At 48.9% G+C, this 14,324-nt stretch overlaps 2 protein-coding genes across 3 annotated transcripts in view; both read right to left on the bottom strand.

Moving 5' to 3' along the window:
• Nucleotides 1–891: 891 nt before the first annotated feature.
• On the bottom strand, nucleotides 892–3,971 carry NMB (neuromedin B). 2 transcript variants are annotated; one of them, XM_028089439.2, is made up of 3 exons: nucleotides 3,676–3,971; nucleotides 2,865–3,037; nucleotides 892–1,166 (listed from the first exon to the last, which is right to left on the bottom strand). In XM_028089439.2, the coding sequence occupies exons 1-3, from the start codon at nucleotides 3,830–3,832 to the stop codon at nucleotides 1,002–1,004; spliced, it is 495 nt and encodes a 164-aa protein (XP_027945240.1). In that variant the 5' UTR covers nucleotides 3,833–3,971; the 3' UTR covers nucleotides 892–1,001. The 2 variants fall into 2 exon arrangements, with proteins under 2 accessions (XP_027945240.1, XP_027945241.1); XM_028089440.2 differs by having other exon boundaries at nucleotides 1,030–1,171.
• Nucleotides 3,972–13,212: 9,241 nt separating this feature from the next.
• Nucleotides 13,213–14,324, bottom strand: part of SEC11A (SEC11 homolog A, signal peptidase complex subunit) — a 38,387-nt gene continuing 37,275 nt past the window's right edge. Inside the window, exons 5-6 of the mRNA XM_028089415.2 lie at nucleotides 13,933–13,990; nucleotides 13,213–13,739 (exon numbers count right to left, since the gene is read on the bottom strand). Coding sequence (XP_027945216.1) covers nucleotides 13,689–13,739; nucleotides 13,933–13,990 — 109 coding nt within the window. The 3' untranslated portion in view covers nucleotides 13,213–13,688. The remainder of the gene's footprint in view (nucleotides 13,740–13,932; nucleotides 13,991–14,324) is intronic.

The raw sequence follows: 14,324 nt of genomic DNA, 5'->3' as shown, positions 1-14,324 counted from the left end.
AGGACCTTCCTCGGCAGGCGCGGCACTCTCGCGAGGAGTGGGCGCGGCCGGCTCTGGCCGCGAGGCGTGGTCCCACTCCAGGGGGCGGGGCAGAGAGGAGCCTGAGCGCCTCCACCAGAGCGCAGGGCCCTCGCCCGGCTGGGTCCCGGAGCCTTAGGGCAAAAGCTCCGGGGGGGAAAATGACGTAAGATCAGGGGTTCCCAGGATGTCAGTTTCGGGCGGGGCCTCGGGGACCAAATACCCGCCCGTTTCACGACCGAATATTTGCAGATCAGAGGGTCAAGCCCAGATAAAATACAGGATGCTCGGTTAAATTCGAATTTTAGATAAACTAATGAATAATTTTTTTGTGTATGTCCATGCAATGCTTAGGACATCTCATATGAAAAAATTATTCATTGTTTATATGAAATGAGAATTTAACTGAGCGTCCTGTATTTTTATTTGCTAAATCTGGCAACCCTACCCAAGGCCAGAGAAGAGAGTAAGCAGACAGCGAGGTCTGGACCCTAGCTCGGCTCACTCCCTTGTATGCCCTGGGCACTCCCCTCAAAGCCTGGCATGGGGATGAAATGGAATGGGGTCAGCAAAACCCCATCTTGTAGTGGAGGCAGCTCCCTCGTCCAGGCGAGGAAACATGAGAGACTTGCCTGTGCGGGAAGGTGGCAGAGGTGAGAGTAAGAGCCCAGCACCTGGCCCAAGACCTGGGGGATACAACAGGCACCGAGTACCTGCTTGCTGAATGAGCGACTGAATAGGAGTCCCGAGTAGGCTGGTGTCATGAAGTTTTCTTGGCTCTTTCGAGCCAGCTCTGTCTCACTGAACATGCCGTCCTCCAGCCCCCTTTCCCTCTCGTGCCCTCAAATGTGGCTGGAAGGAGAGGCCCAGACATTCTACGTAAAGAGCAGGTTTTATTCACAACTTCAACACGGAAGCGACAAATACAGCAGGGACATAATTTGTGTCTGGATGGGCAATATTCCTGGCGACACAACCAGAAATCACAGTAATGGAGTAACAGATATTTGAGCCCAGGGTTTACATCCAGATGGGGCCACCGCCAGGGTCCCGCTCAGCACCTTCCCTGGGTGGGCGCAGTCTAAGTCACGGCGGCGTCTCTTCCTCATTAGGGGCATCCCTTCTGCAGCATCTGCACCAGCGGCCTCCTGTACTGAACGGGAACACACAGAATTGACCTGGGCAGAGGGGGCACATGACAGGGGCGTCCTGCCATTCCTATGTGTGAGGCATCCGCAGAGGTAGGCAGGGGCAGGCTCTCTGCTCCGGCAGGCCCCCCTGGCACCTTTCCCCCTGAAGAAGGCCTGGAAGGGGTCGGGGCAGTCGTTTTCTCAGAGTGCTTGTTGACAGTCAAGGAGATCATGGAAGTACAATCCACGTTATGTGCCTGGCCCTGGGCCAGCGTCAGTGTTTTCACTCCCCGCCCCCAGCTCTGCCCCAGACCTCACTTCTGAAGCCCCATCCCCCAGTGCTAGGTACTGCTTCCTGGGAGGTTCGCTAGTTGGTCTGCATGCTTGAGGCCTTCGAGACTGACAGCCCCAGAGGTGACATCATCTCCCTTCAGACTCAGCCAGCCCAAGCTGCTGGCCCTTACATCTGAGGTCCCCAGGGGCTGGGGGTTCTGTGCATGAGGAGTGCCAGGGAGGTTGACTGAGGATGGAGTTGGACCTTCTCTAGGAAACGCCCCTCCCTTCTTTCAAAATGTAGCATTATATGCTAGGCACAGTGGGGGATATGAAGGTGAGTCTGTGACAGGTGCTCCCAGGGAGCTCACAGACTGGTAAGAGCTCCTGTTTACTAAGTGCTTTCTATGTGCCAGGCATTACGCTGAGCTCATGACACAAATGGTCCCATTTAATACAAGATGGGTGCTATCCGCTACCATCCCCATTTTATAAATGAGGAAGATGAGGCCTTTAAGGTCACACGGCTACAAAATAGCTGGGTTATGAGCCTAGCTCGCTGTCACGGGAACCCACATTCTACCACACTATGCTGCCTTCTGGGCATCGTAACAAAGTACAAGGGAAGGTGGTGTGGGCCAGGGTCAGCACCAGGAGCAGGGAATGGAGGAGCTGCCCTCCTGCCAGGCTAGAGACCAAAGCTGGCTTGGCTCTAGCTTTGGGGTCAGTGGTTTACAACCAGGGTAATTTTGGCTCCTGCCCCTTCCCCCTCACAAGAGCTCTGGCAATGTCTGGAGGCCTTTTTTTTGTGGTTGTCACAAATGGGGCAGGGAGGAGGGTGCTCCAGTGAGTAGAGACAAGGGATACTACTAAACTTCCTCCAGTGCACAGGGAAGCCCCGACAACAAAGAATTATCCAGCCCAGAATGTCAGGAGTACTGAAGTTGAGAAACCCTGCACTGAGGGTCACTGAGGCAGATGAGCGACTGGGAAGAGCACTGGTCGAGTTGAACAAGGTCTGGACTCTGTCTTGGATGCTGACTCTTCTCCTTTCTGGGCCTCAGGGTCCCAAATGTAGCCACAAGTACAAATGAGGCACAGCAAAGGTGGATGGCTGGAGTGGGGCAAGTCTGTGTGTGTCGGGGAGGTCCTGCTGCAAGAGGCTGGCTAATTAATCCTAGGCTGTGACTTCAGACTGGGGACTAGGTGAGGGGAAACTTCTTTCCTACTTCTTGCTCTGTGAGGTTTGCTGGGAAGGTCAGTTACCTTTCTTTGAAGTCTTCTCCCTTTGACTCTGGATCACAAGGAAAGCCTGAAATCCCTGGCTTTCTGGGGCCCATCACACCTCGGGGGCGGGGTGCTCTCACACCCGATGCCCAATGCTGGAACCAGCAGCAGCCCTGGCTGGGCCTCTCCTTGGCCTGAGGTAGGAGCTTGGCTCACCTGGGGGTGAGGTGCTGGGCCGCTAAGGCTCATGCCCAGAACTTTCTTGAGCAGGAGGATCCTGGGCAGATCATGACTCAGCTGCAGTCTCTGGTCCCTCAGAGAGATGTGGGGAGCTGTCCCCAAGAGGAATGGGCTGGGGGTTTCCAGACTCTTCTTGCCCATGAAGTGACCTAGAAAGGAGGTGCCAAGGCACAAGGAAGTTGGGGAGCGAGGATTCTATCCCAGTGGGAAAGTTCCCCATCTCTCCCAACTTTCAGTTCTCATGACAGGAAGATCCGAGGTCAGTCCTGCTCCACCTCCTCTCCAAGGAGACACAAATACCCCTGGGTAGCAGCAAAGCCTGTACCTGGGCTTCTCCTGAGCAGGCAGAGATGGCGGAGAGGGTGGTACAGCTGGGAGGAGGGTAGATGGCACACGGCCAGGGAGAGAGCCTGCCAGTAGTGCTGCCTGCTTACAGGAGAGACAGGAGAGGGCAAGGAGGAAAGTGGAGGATGAAGAGGTGTCTGGAAGGTGGAGGTGCAAAGAGAAGACACACCAGAGGTTAGAAGAAGATTCAGTAGACTCTTGCCTAAGGCAAGGGGCACCGGCTGGCAGGCAGATGTAGGATACGACCCCAGCTCTGCCTTAACTGGCTGAGTGATCGCAGCCAAGTCACCGGACTGTCTGGGTCTCAAGTTTCCCATCTATTAGACGAGTTCCAGGGTCCTCAGCAGCGCGGACATGAGTGTCCGTGGCTGAGGAACGGCCTGAAAAGGAAAATGGGATCAGAGCAGGGTGAGGGGCGCTTGCCCGGGGCGCGAAGACTTACCGGTGGCCCAGAGGTTGCCCCGCGGGTGCACTCGGATCTTGCTGGCCCGGCTGCGGGGCTCTGGGGGATCCCAGCTCAGCGGCGCGGCGCCCGCAGCGAGCAGAGCGAAGAGCAGGAGTCCGCCGAGCAGCCGAGCGCCCCCCGCCCGCAGGGTCATGGCTGTACCCTCGCCACTCCCCCGCCCCTCGCGCGCTTCGCAGCCGCTGAAGCCGGGGCCGCCTCCTTCCCTCCATTTAAACCCTCGCCCCTGGCGGGGCGGAGCCTGCTCCGAGGAGCCCGCCCCTGGCGCGCTCACAGCCGCCCCGGCCCCGCCCTCATGGGACGCCCCGCCCCGCCCCGCCCCGCCGGACCCCGGGCGCTGAGCACTTAAGCTCCTGCGCCCGCGTGGGCATCGCCTCCGCAGGGCGTCGGCGTCCATGTGCACCACCATCCAGCGGAGGACCCTGACCCGGGGCAAAGCCCGTTCCCCTGGCGGCCACCTAGCCGCTCCCACTGGCTTTAGGCCCACGAGTGGTTACTTCGCCTCGGAACCTCTCTTTACAAGGGTAAAAGTGTGTGTGTGGGGGGAGACTGGCGCTACAGTGCCCAGCAAAGTGCCAGGCACTAGGCTAGCCGTAAAATGCCTGTCGGCCCCTCCCTCTGAGGGGATGTGACCGTGTTCACCCTGCTCTCTGCCCTCTCACCGCCACCACTCCCCAGGTGGTGTAGAAACCACAGCAGGTGCTCGGGCTGGCAATGCAGAATGATGGATGGTGAGAGAGTGAGCATCCCCCACCCCAAGAATGGACGCTGTACTGGGAGGAGCCTGGCCTAACACTTGGGCAGGAGGCAGATCTCTTGGGTCAGGGAAATGGAAAGAGCACCGGACCAGGAATTCATATATAAACTGTGTGACCTCATTGAACCTTTCTTCAACTGTGAAACAGTAATAACCATGTTGCTCTATTTGTGATAATTTTACATTTTTTTAGCACAATTATTTTGTGGTAGGAAGGAGCAGCCCTATAGGACTGGCCTCTCACACCCAGCACTCTCCTCCTCCCAAGTCCACACTTGCCTTGGAAAGAACTTTGGGGTCAGTGCCATCACTTAATGAGTAAAACAATGTGCTCCAGAATAATACATTTATTTTTGCTTAAGTGTTTACTCAACACCAATGTTCAGGAGCACCATGCTAGGCACAGGAGGAGCGGAGACAAAAGATCATTCCCTGCTGCCAAGGGAGTTAGCATCTCATTGGAGAAACCGAGTGCCAAAGGAGTGAATGATGCAGCGGGGTGCAGACCAACCCGGGATTCTGGACTCTGCGCAGCGTGGCTGTGACAGAACCTACTCCCCAGTCTGGCTCGATAATGTTACTTGGTATTGCCCTTGCACGTATCTGGCTCAGGAAGGCCAGCTAGCTCTGTGGATCACCACTCTAAAAGGGGAAGTATATAGCAGAGGCTGGATGTCATGCTGAGTTCCCAGGAGCATGACACACAGGACAGGGACACTCCATTTCTGGCCCTGGCTTTTTTCCCAGCCTCCTTGCTTCTCATCCCCCACCCTGGCATTTACACCTCTGTGCATTCTTGTCACTGCTCAGCCGTGGTATACAGATATAGCTCTTATCACCTTCCCGTAATAACCATTCCCTTTGTGACCCCCTCCCTCTCCTCTGGCCCATGGACGTAGAAATTAGTGGGAACACACGGAGCTGGCATTAATTGAGTGCTGCTTCACTGCAATGCTTGAAGGAACCTTATTTGGTAGGTTTATCTCTCATTTTATAACTGGAAACAGGCTCAGAGGTTGAGTCACTTGCCCAGACGTTACACTAGAATCAGACTTCGGGTCTGTTTGGACCACTCTATCAGGCCCCCAAAGTCACGCAGGGCAGATGCTATTTCCCTAAACCACATCCACTCCCATTTTATCATCACAAGTGTAAACATCAAGTTGGTTTAGATTTCTCAGGGGAGAAAGGGAGCAGGCACTGAATTTAGAGTCTGCCCTCACTTCTGCAGGGTACCCTGGGACTGGGAGTTCTGCTCTGACCAGTTCATTTATACTCCAGCCAAGCCTCCTGTCACAGCCTGCATTCACAGCTCCAAGACTGACCTCAGGTGCCCCCAGTGGCATCATTTTATCTGTCAGGCTAGCACAGCAAGAGGCCTCAGAGGACCCTGGAGAAAGAAGCAGGGTAAGCAGCTCCACAGCTGCTATGAAACACTGTACCGGGAATGAGAAGCATCAGGCCCAGCAGAGAGGGTGGCTGGCCCAAGACAGCACTTCCAAGCTCGATGTCCCAGAGAGCGTGCCAGGCTCTGAGTTTGAGTAAGATCTCAGCCGTCCGCTGCCCGTTCCCCAAGTGTACTGTGATGGCAAGGGAAGTCTAAGGGCCTCCATCCCACTGGGAAGACTGACAGTGAGTCCAGCGGAGGCCCACAGGGAAGCTCTTCAGTGCTCACACTGGGCCCTTCTCAGGTTTCTACAACCTTCAAGGATAGCCACAGGAGAATCTACACAAGCTTCACAAGACAATTCTAGAGATGATTAAGGGGTGAAACATACATGGCAACTCCTGTTATAACCAACACCAACAAAACATTTGAACTGCACCATGGTTTTTAATCAACGATTGCTTGAAATAAAGGACATGTGTATTACTATTTGCTATATTTTCATCAAATCGGAATCAATTATAAGTAACATCTTTTCACAACTGAATCTTTGCTGTTTTCCAAAAGTACTTACATGCATGCTCCCTTGATCACCAACACTATTTTGATGTAGTAACGACTAGTATTATGCCCATTTTATAGATGAGTTAATTCAAGTACAAAGCAAGTTAGTTGCAGAGAAACTACACAAATGGAGAAAAACATAGTGGACTTGACGCACATGAAAGGTGCAGAGGACAACAGAGGAAGCGAAAAGCAGAAATTTAAATTAGACATACATGAGTCTGGTGAAAAGGAATGACAACAAATACAGAGCTGCTCAGGAAAGGATGGCATAAAAATCACGCCCCCCACAAACCTTTGTGCACAGATCTCCACCTGTGTGGACTCGGAGGATGAAGAGAAACATCCTGAGATATCTTGGGTCCTGCTCTTTAGTTTCAGAATGGAAAAGGACTGGACAATCAGGAGAACGGCAGAATCTTGAAGAGGAGAGTCAGGGATATAGGATACAATTTCCCAAAGTCAGAGGGAACACATAAGAATTAGCTAGAAAATCAGAACATTCACCATTAGTGAGGAAATGTACCAGAAACTGAAATTGCCAAAACACAAAATATTTTTTAAGGCAATATTCAAAAAAAAAGGAGAAAATACCTACATCTAACAAGAAAGTGATGACAAATCCCACCAGTGGCTAAGGGACCAGAGCAGCCGCTGCTCAGCTCAATGGCACAGGTGCTCAGGGAATTTATAAAAACCTAAGAAAGTGACGAGCCCCAGGCCCAGTATTCATAATTATTTGGGTAGGACAGTCATGTATTTCAGGGGACATTCAGTAACTCAAATTAATACTCTTTAAACTCCAAAGAGATCTAAATGCTTGGAAATCTGTCCGAGAATCTGTTTCTAACAGATTTGCTTATCTGAGTGAGTCCACAGAAGAACCACCTAGAGTCTCTAAAGAATTCCCAAGGGCCCTGCAGCCGTGGGATTTATGCCAAACGAGAGTCTCATTAGATATTATAAAGGTGCAAGGACTGGGTTATGACACCCAACATCGTGACATGAGAAAAGCAACAGACTTGGAGTTGCGGCCGTGCCATTCACTGGCCAGGAGATGCTGGGCAAATCTCTTAACTTGTGGTTTCTCTTTGGTAAATTGGAGTTTATTTTGAAGACTGAATGAGAGAAAATAAAAATCTGTCATGAATTCAAAAGTACTTAGCGGAACACATGGCAAATTCTAAGTACTCATTATTATTAGCTGGGTCCCAGGAAATGCAAAGCCCGCTTTCAATCTGAAGCCTGTTACCGGGGAAAGAAAAGGTTCCCGCTACAGCTGCGGTGTTGACACCACAGTCAACAAAAGGCCTATTATACTCTGAGTTGTTTGATAGACTAAAAGGCCAGCATATCCACCTCAACTTTTGATCAATTCCAAGAAACACATTCTAGAGTGATCTCACTTTTTCCATTTAAATGTCAGGCTGACTGCTTTGATCAAGCCTCACGCTAGTGATTTACTTACTTGCCTGACATAAAGCCTGAGTACAAATTCTTTTACCTAGACTCCTTGATGTAAAGCTGGAATCCAGCTTACCAATCTAAGTAAACTGGCCAGTTAAAGTAAGGGTTCTAGAGAAATGATTCTTAACCAAGAGGAGGTACCATTCCAGTAACTCCCAAGATTGGTAGAATAGGGATTTATAGTTTGAAAGTCATAGTTAGTATAATAATTTAACTGTATATAAGAAATAACTTGTTTTTATAACACAAACTTGAGAAAAAAGCAAGAGAAAATATTCTTGGCTGGTGAGGATGGAGGTTGGATGCAACAGACCTGAAGGAGAGTTTGTGAGAATGGAGAAGAGGTTTGAGATTTTTAGGGTTCTTAGAGGAGGCAATGAGTTTTGAAAGATTAAGGAACATTGTTCTGGGGGCGCCTGGGTGGCTCAGTTGGTTAAGCGTCTGCCTTCAGCTCAGGTCATGATCCTGGGGTCCGGTGATCGAGCTCCGCATCGGGCTCCCTGCTCAGCCAGGAGTCTGCTTCTTCCACTCCCTCTGACCCTCCCCGTGTGCTCTCTCTCATGAATAAATAAAAAAAAAAAAATCTAAAAAAAAGGAACACTGTTCTACAGGAAAGGTGTTGGGGGGTTCCTGGCTGATTAGATGGGTAGATGGTGTTTTGTGGGGTGGCTCTCCGCAGAAGCTGCCAAACTATACCTACACTCAAGGAACATTCTCTGAAATAATTCTATGAAAATCATTAGGCTACTTAATATAGAGATTACTGCATGACATCACACCGTGCCCTTGCAATGAGGTCCCAGGAGAGAAATTTCTTGGTCCTTGGGTATTATAAAATTTTTGTTGTTGTTAATTCCTTTTTATGCCCGTTCCATAAGGCATAGAAATGATTGTTTCCCTCTTTACATTAGCCCCTAAGGAGTTGAGCATCAACACTACGCATCTCCTCCAGCAGACAGAACTCCTCATGTGTCTTGAGGGCACTACCTCACCTCTGATTTCATCCTTTTTTCCTTCCACACTTATTTCAACCCTAGATTCTTCAATTATTTTACATCTTATCACAGAGTACTAGATGTATCTTTATGAGCTGCTCCAAATCCTTTTTGGGACAATTTATTAATAAATCTACAATGGGCCAACAAGCACTGTGACAGGGACTAGAGGATATACAAGGATGAACGAGAGGTTGGCCTTGTCTTAACGCCTGAAGGAGCTGGTCGGGGTGGGGGACCCACAGCAGACAGACCACTCTGAGGGTGCCATTAAAGAGTCACGAGCAAAGTCCCAACAGCACCGCGTGGGAAGTGCTATACACTCGAGAGCGTGGCTGAGAATAAAAACACTCCTCTTTTGAGCTCCTTGTGCATCTATCACTCCACTTAGGACCCTATGTGGGGGGAAAAAAAAAAAAGCCTGTTTACATGTTGCGCCGGTTAAGGCACTGAGTTCCTAACAGTTCCATGCCTTACTCATCTTTGTACCCCAGGGGCTAGTCCCAAATCTGGCATCAGAGAGACGCTCCATCCGCGTCTGCAGAAAGAGAAAGCTTCCAGCAGGTACAGAGGGAGCAGGCACTCCGGGCAGAGCAAGCGGCGTAAGTGAAAACTAGATGTCTGTTCAGTGAGACCAATATCAAGGGGACGAGAATGTGGGGTCTGCAGAGAGCTGAGGCTGGAAAAAGTCCTGAGGGCCTAGAATGCTACAGAACACTTAGAAGACAATGTCCTTTTTTTTTTTTTTTTGGTTAACTTCTGCATATTCTAGTCTTTAATTAACATTTCTTGGTTACACAGAATTCCTTCTACACCCAGACTCACCGACACTCGTGTGCAAAGGGTCATATTTGTTGTTTATTTCTAAAAGTCTAGCTGGTATTACTTACAGTTCTAGTAAGAGAGAATAGTAACAAAGATCTACCTTGCCAGAAAACAGTCTGGATAGGCCGTCCAACCAAAGGAGCATCTTAAGGAAGGTAGACAATCTATTTAGTCAGCCAGAATCAGCTGGATCATTCAGGAAGCTCAAGAGAGTGATAAATGTTCTAAGACGGGTGCCCTCAGATGCTGAGATAGCCCTCACACATCGTTCTTAGGGGCCGTATGGACTTGGTAACACACGAAAGCAAATGACCAAGAAATTCACTTAAGGATTACAGAGCCTTTATTCTTTTTTTAAAAAATATTTTTTTACTTATTTGAGAGCGAGACAAAAACAGAGAGCGAGCAAGTGGGGGGAGGGGGAGAGAGAGAGAGAATCTCCAGCAGACTCCCTGCTGAGTCCGACGCAGGGCTCGGTCCCATGACGCTGAGATCATGACCTGAGCCGAAATCAAGAGTTGGATGCTTAACTGACCTAAAGAGCCTTTATTTTAAGCCTACGTTCTCTGAGAAACCTGGGACTCCCCAAGAAAAGTGACAAACACCAATACATGTCCCACTGAAAAAGAGAAGGCAGGAAGAGTCCGAGAACACAGATAAAAAGGAAGAAGACAGGATTAACACAAAAAATTCTAGAAAGGGAACACACTGTTTAAATGGAACCACAGGGAGAGAAAGTTTTCAAATTCAAATTTGGAAAGACCAAATTACTAAATAACCGGAAAGTGCAAATCACTTGAATGATTCATTTGTTCTGCCCCAGAATAACAGCTCAACAATTATGCTACCCTAAGTTACCTGGGTGCCTGGGAGGCTCAGTCGTTAAGTGTCTGCCTTCGGCTCAGGTCATGATCCCGGGGTCCTGGGATCGAGCCCTGTGTGGGTCTCCCTGCTCGGCAGGGAGTCTGCTTCTCCCTCTGCCTCTCCCCGTACTCGTGCTCTCTTTCTCTCTCTCTCAGATAAGTAAAATCTTTAAAAAAAAATGCCACCCTAAGTTACTGTTTCTGGTTCCACTGCATGATTATACCGAACATGTAGTACATGCTGGGACAACAGAGTATGGTGCCTATAAAGCAGGGCCTCTGCATAGGAGGGCCTTGCCATTTGATAGGGGAACTTGAGGCCATATCCACAAACTGCCACAAATAGCGTAAGGCCGCAAATGCTGAGAGTTGGAGGAAGGACAGTTACTCTTTGCAGAAAGTGAGACTCAGACAAGCAGAAATGAGAGTGTAAGATAATGTAAGTGAAGATATAGCAGTTTACCACAAGGGTGCTTAATGCTGGCTGAATTCAAAGTCCGAACTTCCCATGGGGTAATACAAGGTCAACACAACATTTATGGTCCAAAAAGAGACACTTCTGAAAATAAATGGGGCACTAAAACTAACAAGTGGAGCTGGTCTCGAACAGGCACAGACTGGCCCGCTGCAGGGAAACGGAGACGTATAGTCACCCCAGCAAAGGGAACCACTGACTTTGTTTCTGGAGTCAGGTGATGGCCATGAGAAATGGAATGATAGGGGTAAATGTAGGGCTTGTAAGTGACTCAATATGCTGGGAAGCTGAAAAAATCTAGGTGAATACTCCTTCAAAGAAAAGTTGACATCTGGAGGGTTCGTTTGCAGCAACTGCTACGAGCTTCCCTGTAAACAGAGGACAACAAGTAGAAGTGTTTGGAGGGAGGAGAGAGACAGGCACTAGAAGTGAGGACAGGCGTTTGCAAGCTAAGAGAGACTTAACTCATTGGGAGTGATGACAGCGGAGGACTCACAGCCCAGAGACATCGCCATGATCAAATTCTCACTCGAAGTGTTATCAGTCCTCATCTTCTTTGACCCCCGACACTCACAGTGGGCAAGCCTTCCCAACTGCCCACCGACGCAGCCAAATCTCGGCGAGCTCATGATTCCATTACAACACCAAGTCGAACAACCCTAGCAGGTCTTACGCTCTCTAGAATGCTTTACATTTACTAATAAAAAATTGCCCAGCTTAAGTCTTACATTTGAGCACTAAACCAGACAACATAAAACCTCTCTCCCAAAATAATCTTTATTTTTGGCTAAGAGAGTAATTAAAATACTTTTGAATGATTTGATTACTTCCCAGAAAAATTTAGCTACTGGCTTCCAACGAGAGCATCCAGCAAAGGAGGAAAAACAAAACTGGGTGTGAAGATACGCAAATGAGGAAAATATTCAATGTTTTAAGTGTGTATGGAGGAGAAGTCTGGATGGCCGAGGGTACAAGTACAGCTCAGGCAAGCCGGGAACCCCAGGATCCCAACACCGGGCAGCAAAGCACACGACTTCTCCAGAGCAGTCCCAGAAAGGCTGCTGCAAAAACAGAGTGAGGACGGTTAGGCCAAGTGGTTAACCCCATCCTCTGCAGGTGAGTAGGAGGAAAAACGGGGAGAGTAGCAATTTTCTGCCATTCTACGCATGGGGGGCTGCTTCCACACTCTCCGTGGCTCATGAGAAAATCTAAGTACAATACAAGCCTCACGGGCAGGTTCAAAGAAGCACCTGCTAGCCCTGATGTGCCAAGTGTCCTACTCGGTTGAGATCATTCAGAGCCCACATCCAGAGTTTAAAGACTAAAGCCCAGTTAACGGATTTGGGATGGCACTATTCTCTATATGGGAGAGCTTCGGAAGATCAACTGTTCTTAGTTGTAAACTGTCTCCATCTTTTAATGCTGATTCCATTAACATTAAAGTGTGGACTGACTTCCACTTCAGCTGATCCACCTCAGCTGAACAAATAATAGAAACTGCTCATTTAGCCCAACACAGAAAATGTGCTCACTTTCAGATTTCACATTAATACAAGTAGAGAACAAAAAGAATTAAGAGTATTTTGTACTTAAAACACACTGGCTTACCCTACACCGGCCCTTTCCCTAACCGCCTCAATATGAGCGGAAGGAAAACACAACAGGGCTTTGCATTCACTACTTTAAACCTTGCCTTCTCTAAGTCTGCACGAGAGAAAAGCGAAGCCAGGCACTTAAGAGAACAGGCTCAGGCAAATGAGAGTTTTAAAAAAACAAGTAGCACGCTCGCCCTCCGGCACCTTCCTCCTGCTTCCTCAGGAAGGAATGCTGAAACACACTGCCAATGTGTAGAAAGGGCTGAGAGTGTCTCAAGTGCAGAAAAGTAGAGGACCCTTCACAGCCCAGGGAGATGTTCTGAACCTTTCAGCAACACTAACTGTGTTTCTACACATCTGAGTCACACCCTAGTGAAGAATCAATTTTATGGCTAAGAGATTTCCTATGAACGCCAATGGCCACTTTTGTTCCACAAAACAAACAAACAAAAAACCAGTTGTTAGTATGAGGACAACCTTCTTAGCTGAAGGACTGCTCACATCAAAGCCTTTATCTCCCCCAAGGGTGCTACGAACCAGCAGAGGAAGGCAAAGCTTTCCCGACAAACACAAGTCAGGGATAAGGGGTTCAATATGCAAAGTCTTTTATTTAAAATTTGAAAAGTTAAGACTTACGACCACCTCAGGATATGCCATTCCCATCTTATACGGAGGAATGACGGTTTCAGACTCGTGCAGAGTTGCATTTTCATTTACAGAACTCTGTAGGCACTTTAGAAGTGAAGCTTGGCTTCAAAATACAAACACTGGGGGCTTTGGCTCAACCTTTTAATATAAAAAATTCACTGATGTACAAAAATGTGAAAGTGTGACAATGACAACACATGAAATCCTGTGATTGAGAGTCCCCTCGAGTGTGCGCCATGGTGTCCGTGCACCCGCCCACACGTACCCTAGTGTGGAAACAGAAACTAATGCAAACCGTTGCTACTGAGAAGCGCCAACATGTGCATTCTGCACTCCACCAATCACAGACCAGTATCTACGCCAAACATTCAGGAACGAAAAGTACGGCATCTTCCAGGAACAGCAAGGCAGACTTCTTACTCACGATGGACCAGCACGAATAAACCCAGCAAGAAGAGCACTGCATACTAGAAAACAGACACAGAACACAAGTCAGGGAAGCTTTTAAAAGTGTCCAAGTCCTCAGAGTTCAGTCATGAGCTGGCTTTTGTGACCATGACCAGTTACTACACTAACCAATTAGTCTGTAACCCACGTAATAGTTTCCAAAAGTGAGCAAAAGAGCACATGTTTAATGAAACATATAGTATAGGCTCTTACCTTAAATTTCGGATAGTCATTCATGAGGATCGTCACAATCCCAATATAAGGAACAAATCTAAACAAACAAGCAAACAGAAAACCGGTCATCACAGAACTTCCTCCGTAGCCAGTCTCATGTTACCGAACATTCTCAGTATCTTCCATCGAAAACTAATTTTCAGTTCACAAAGTCCATTTGTACAGACTGTCCTATTAGGTCCTTCCAACAACTCGTGTGACAGGGAAGTTAGGAATACCACTTTACAGATGAGGAAAGAGATGCTCGTGCCCGAGGTGTGTGGTTTCGGGGCAGGAGAACCTAAGGTCTCGGGCCTCCAGACGGGACTCTCACGCTACATGTGGATTCAGTGCTCGGGGCTGGGTTTGCTGTCACAGCCTTCCGGGAGTGG

Source organism: Eumetopias jubatus, unplaced genomic scaffold, assembly GCF_037043125.1.
Source record: "Eumetopias jubatus isolate StellerSeaLion01/CBP00866 unplaced genomic scaffold, mEumJub1_p1.0 scaffold_7, whole genome shotgun sequence".
Taxonomy (NCBI): Eukaryota; Metazoa; Chordata; class Mammalia; order Carnivora; family Otariidae; genus Eumetopias; species Eumetopias jubatus.
The sequence above is the reverse complement of the archived record's forward strand: the minus strand, read 5'-3'. Positions and strand labels throughout refer to the sequence as shown.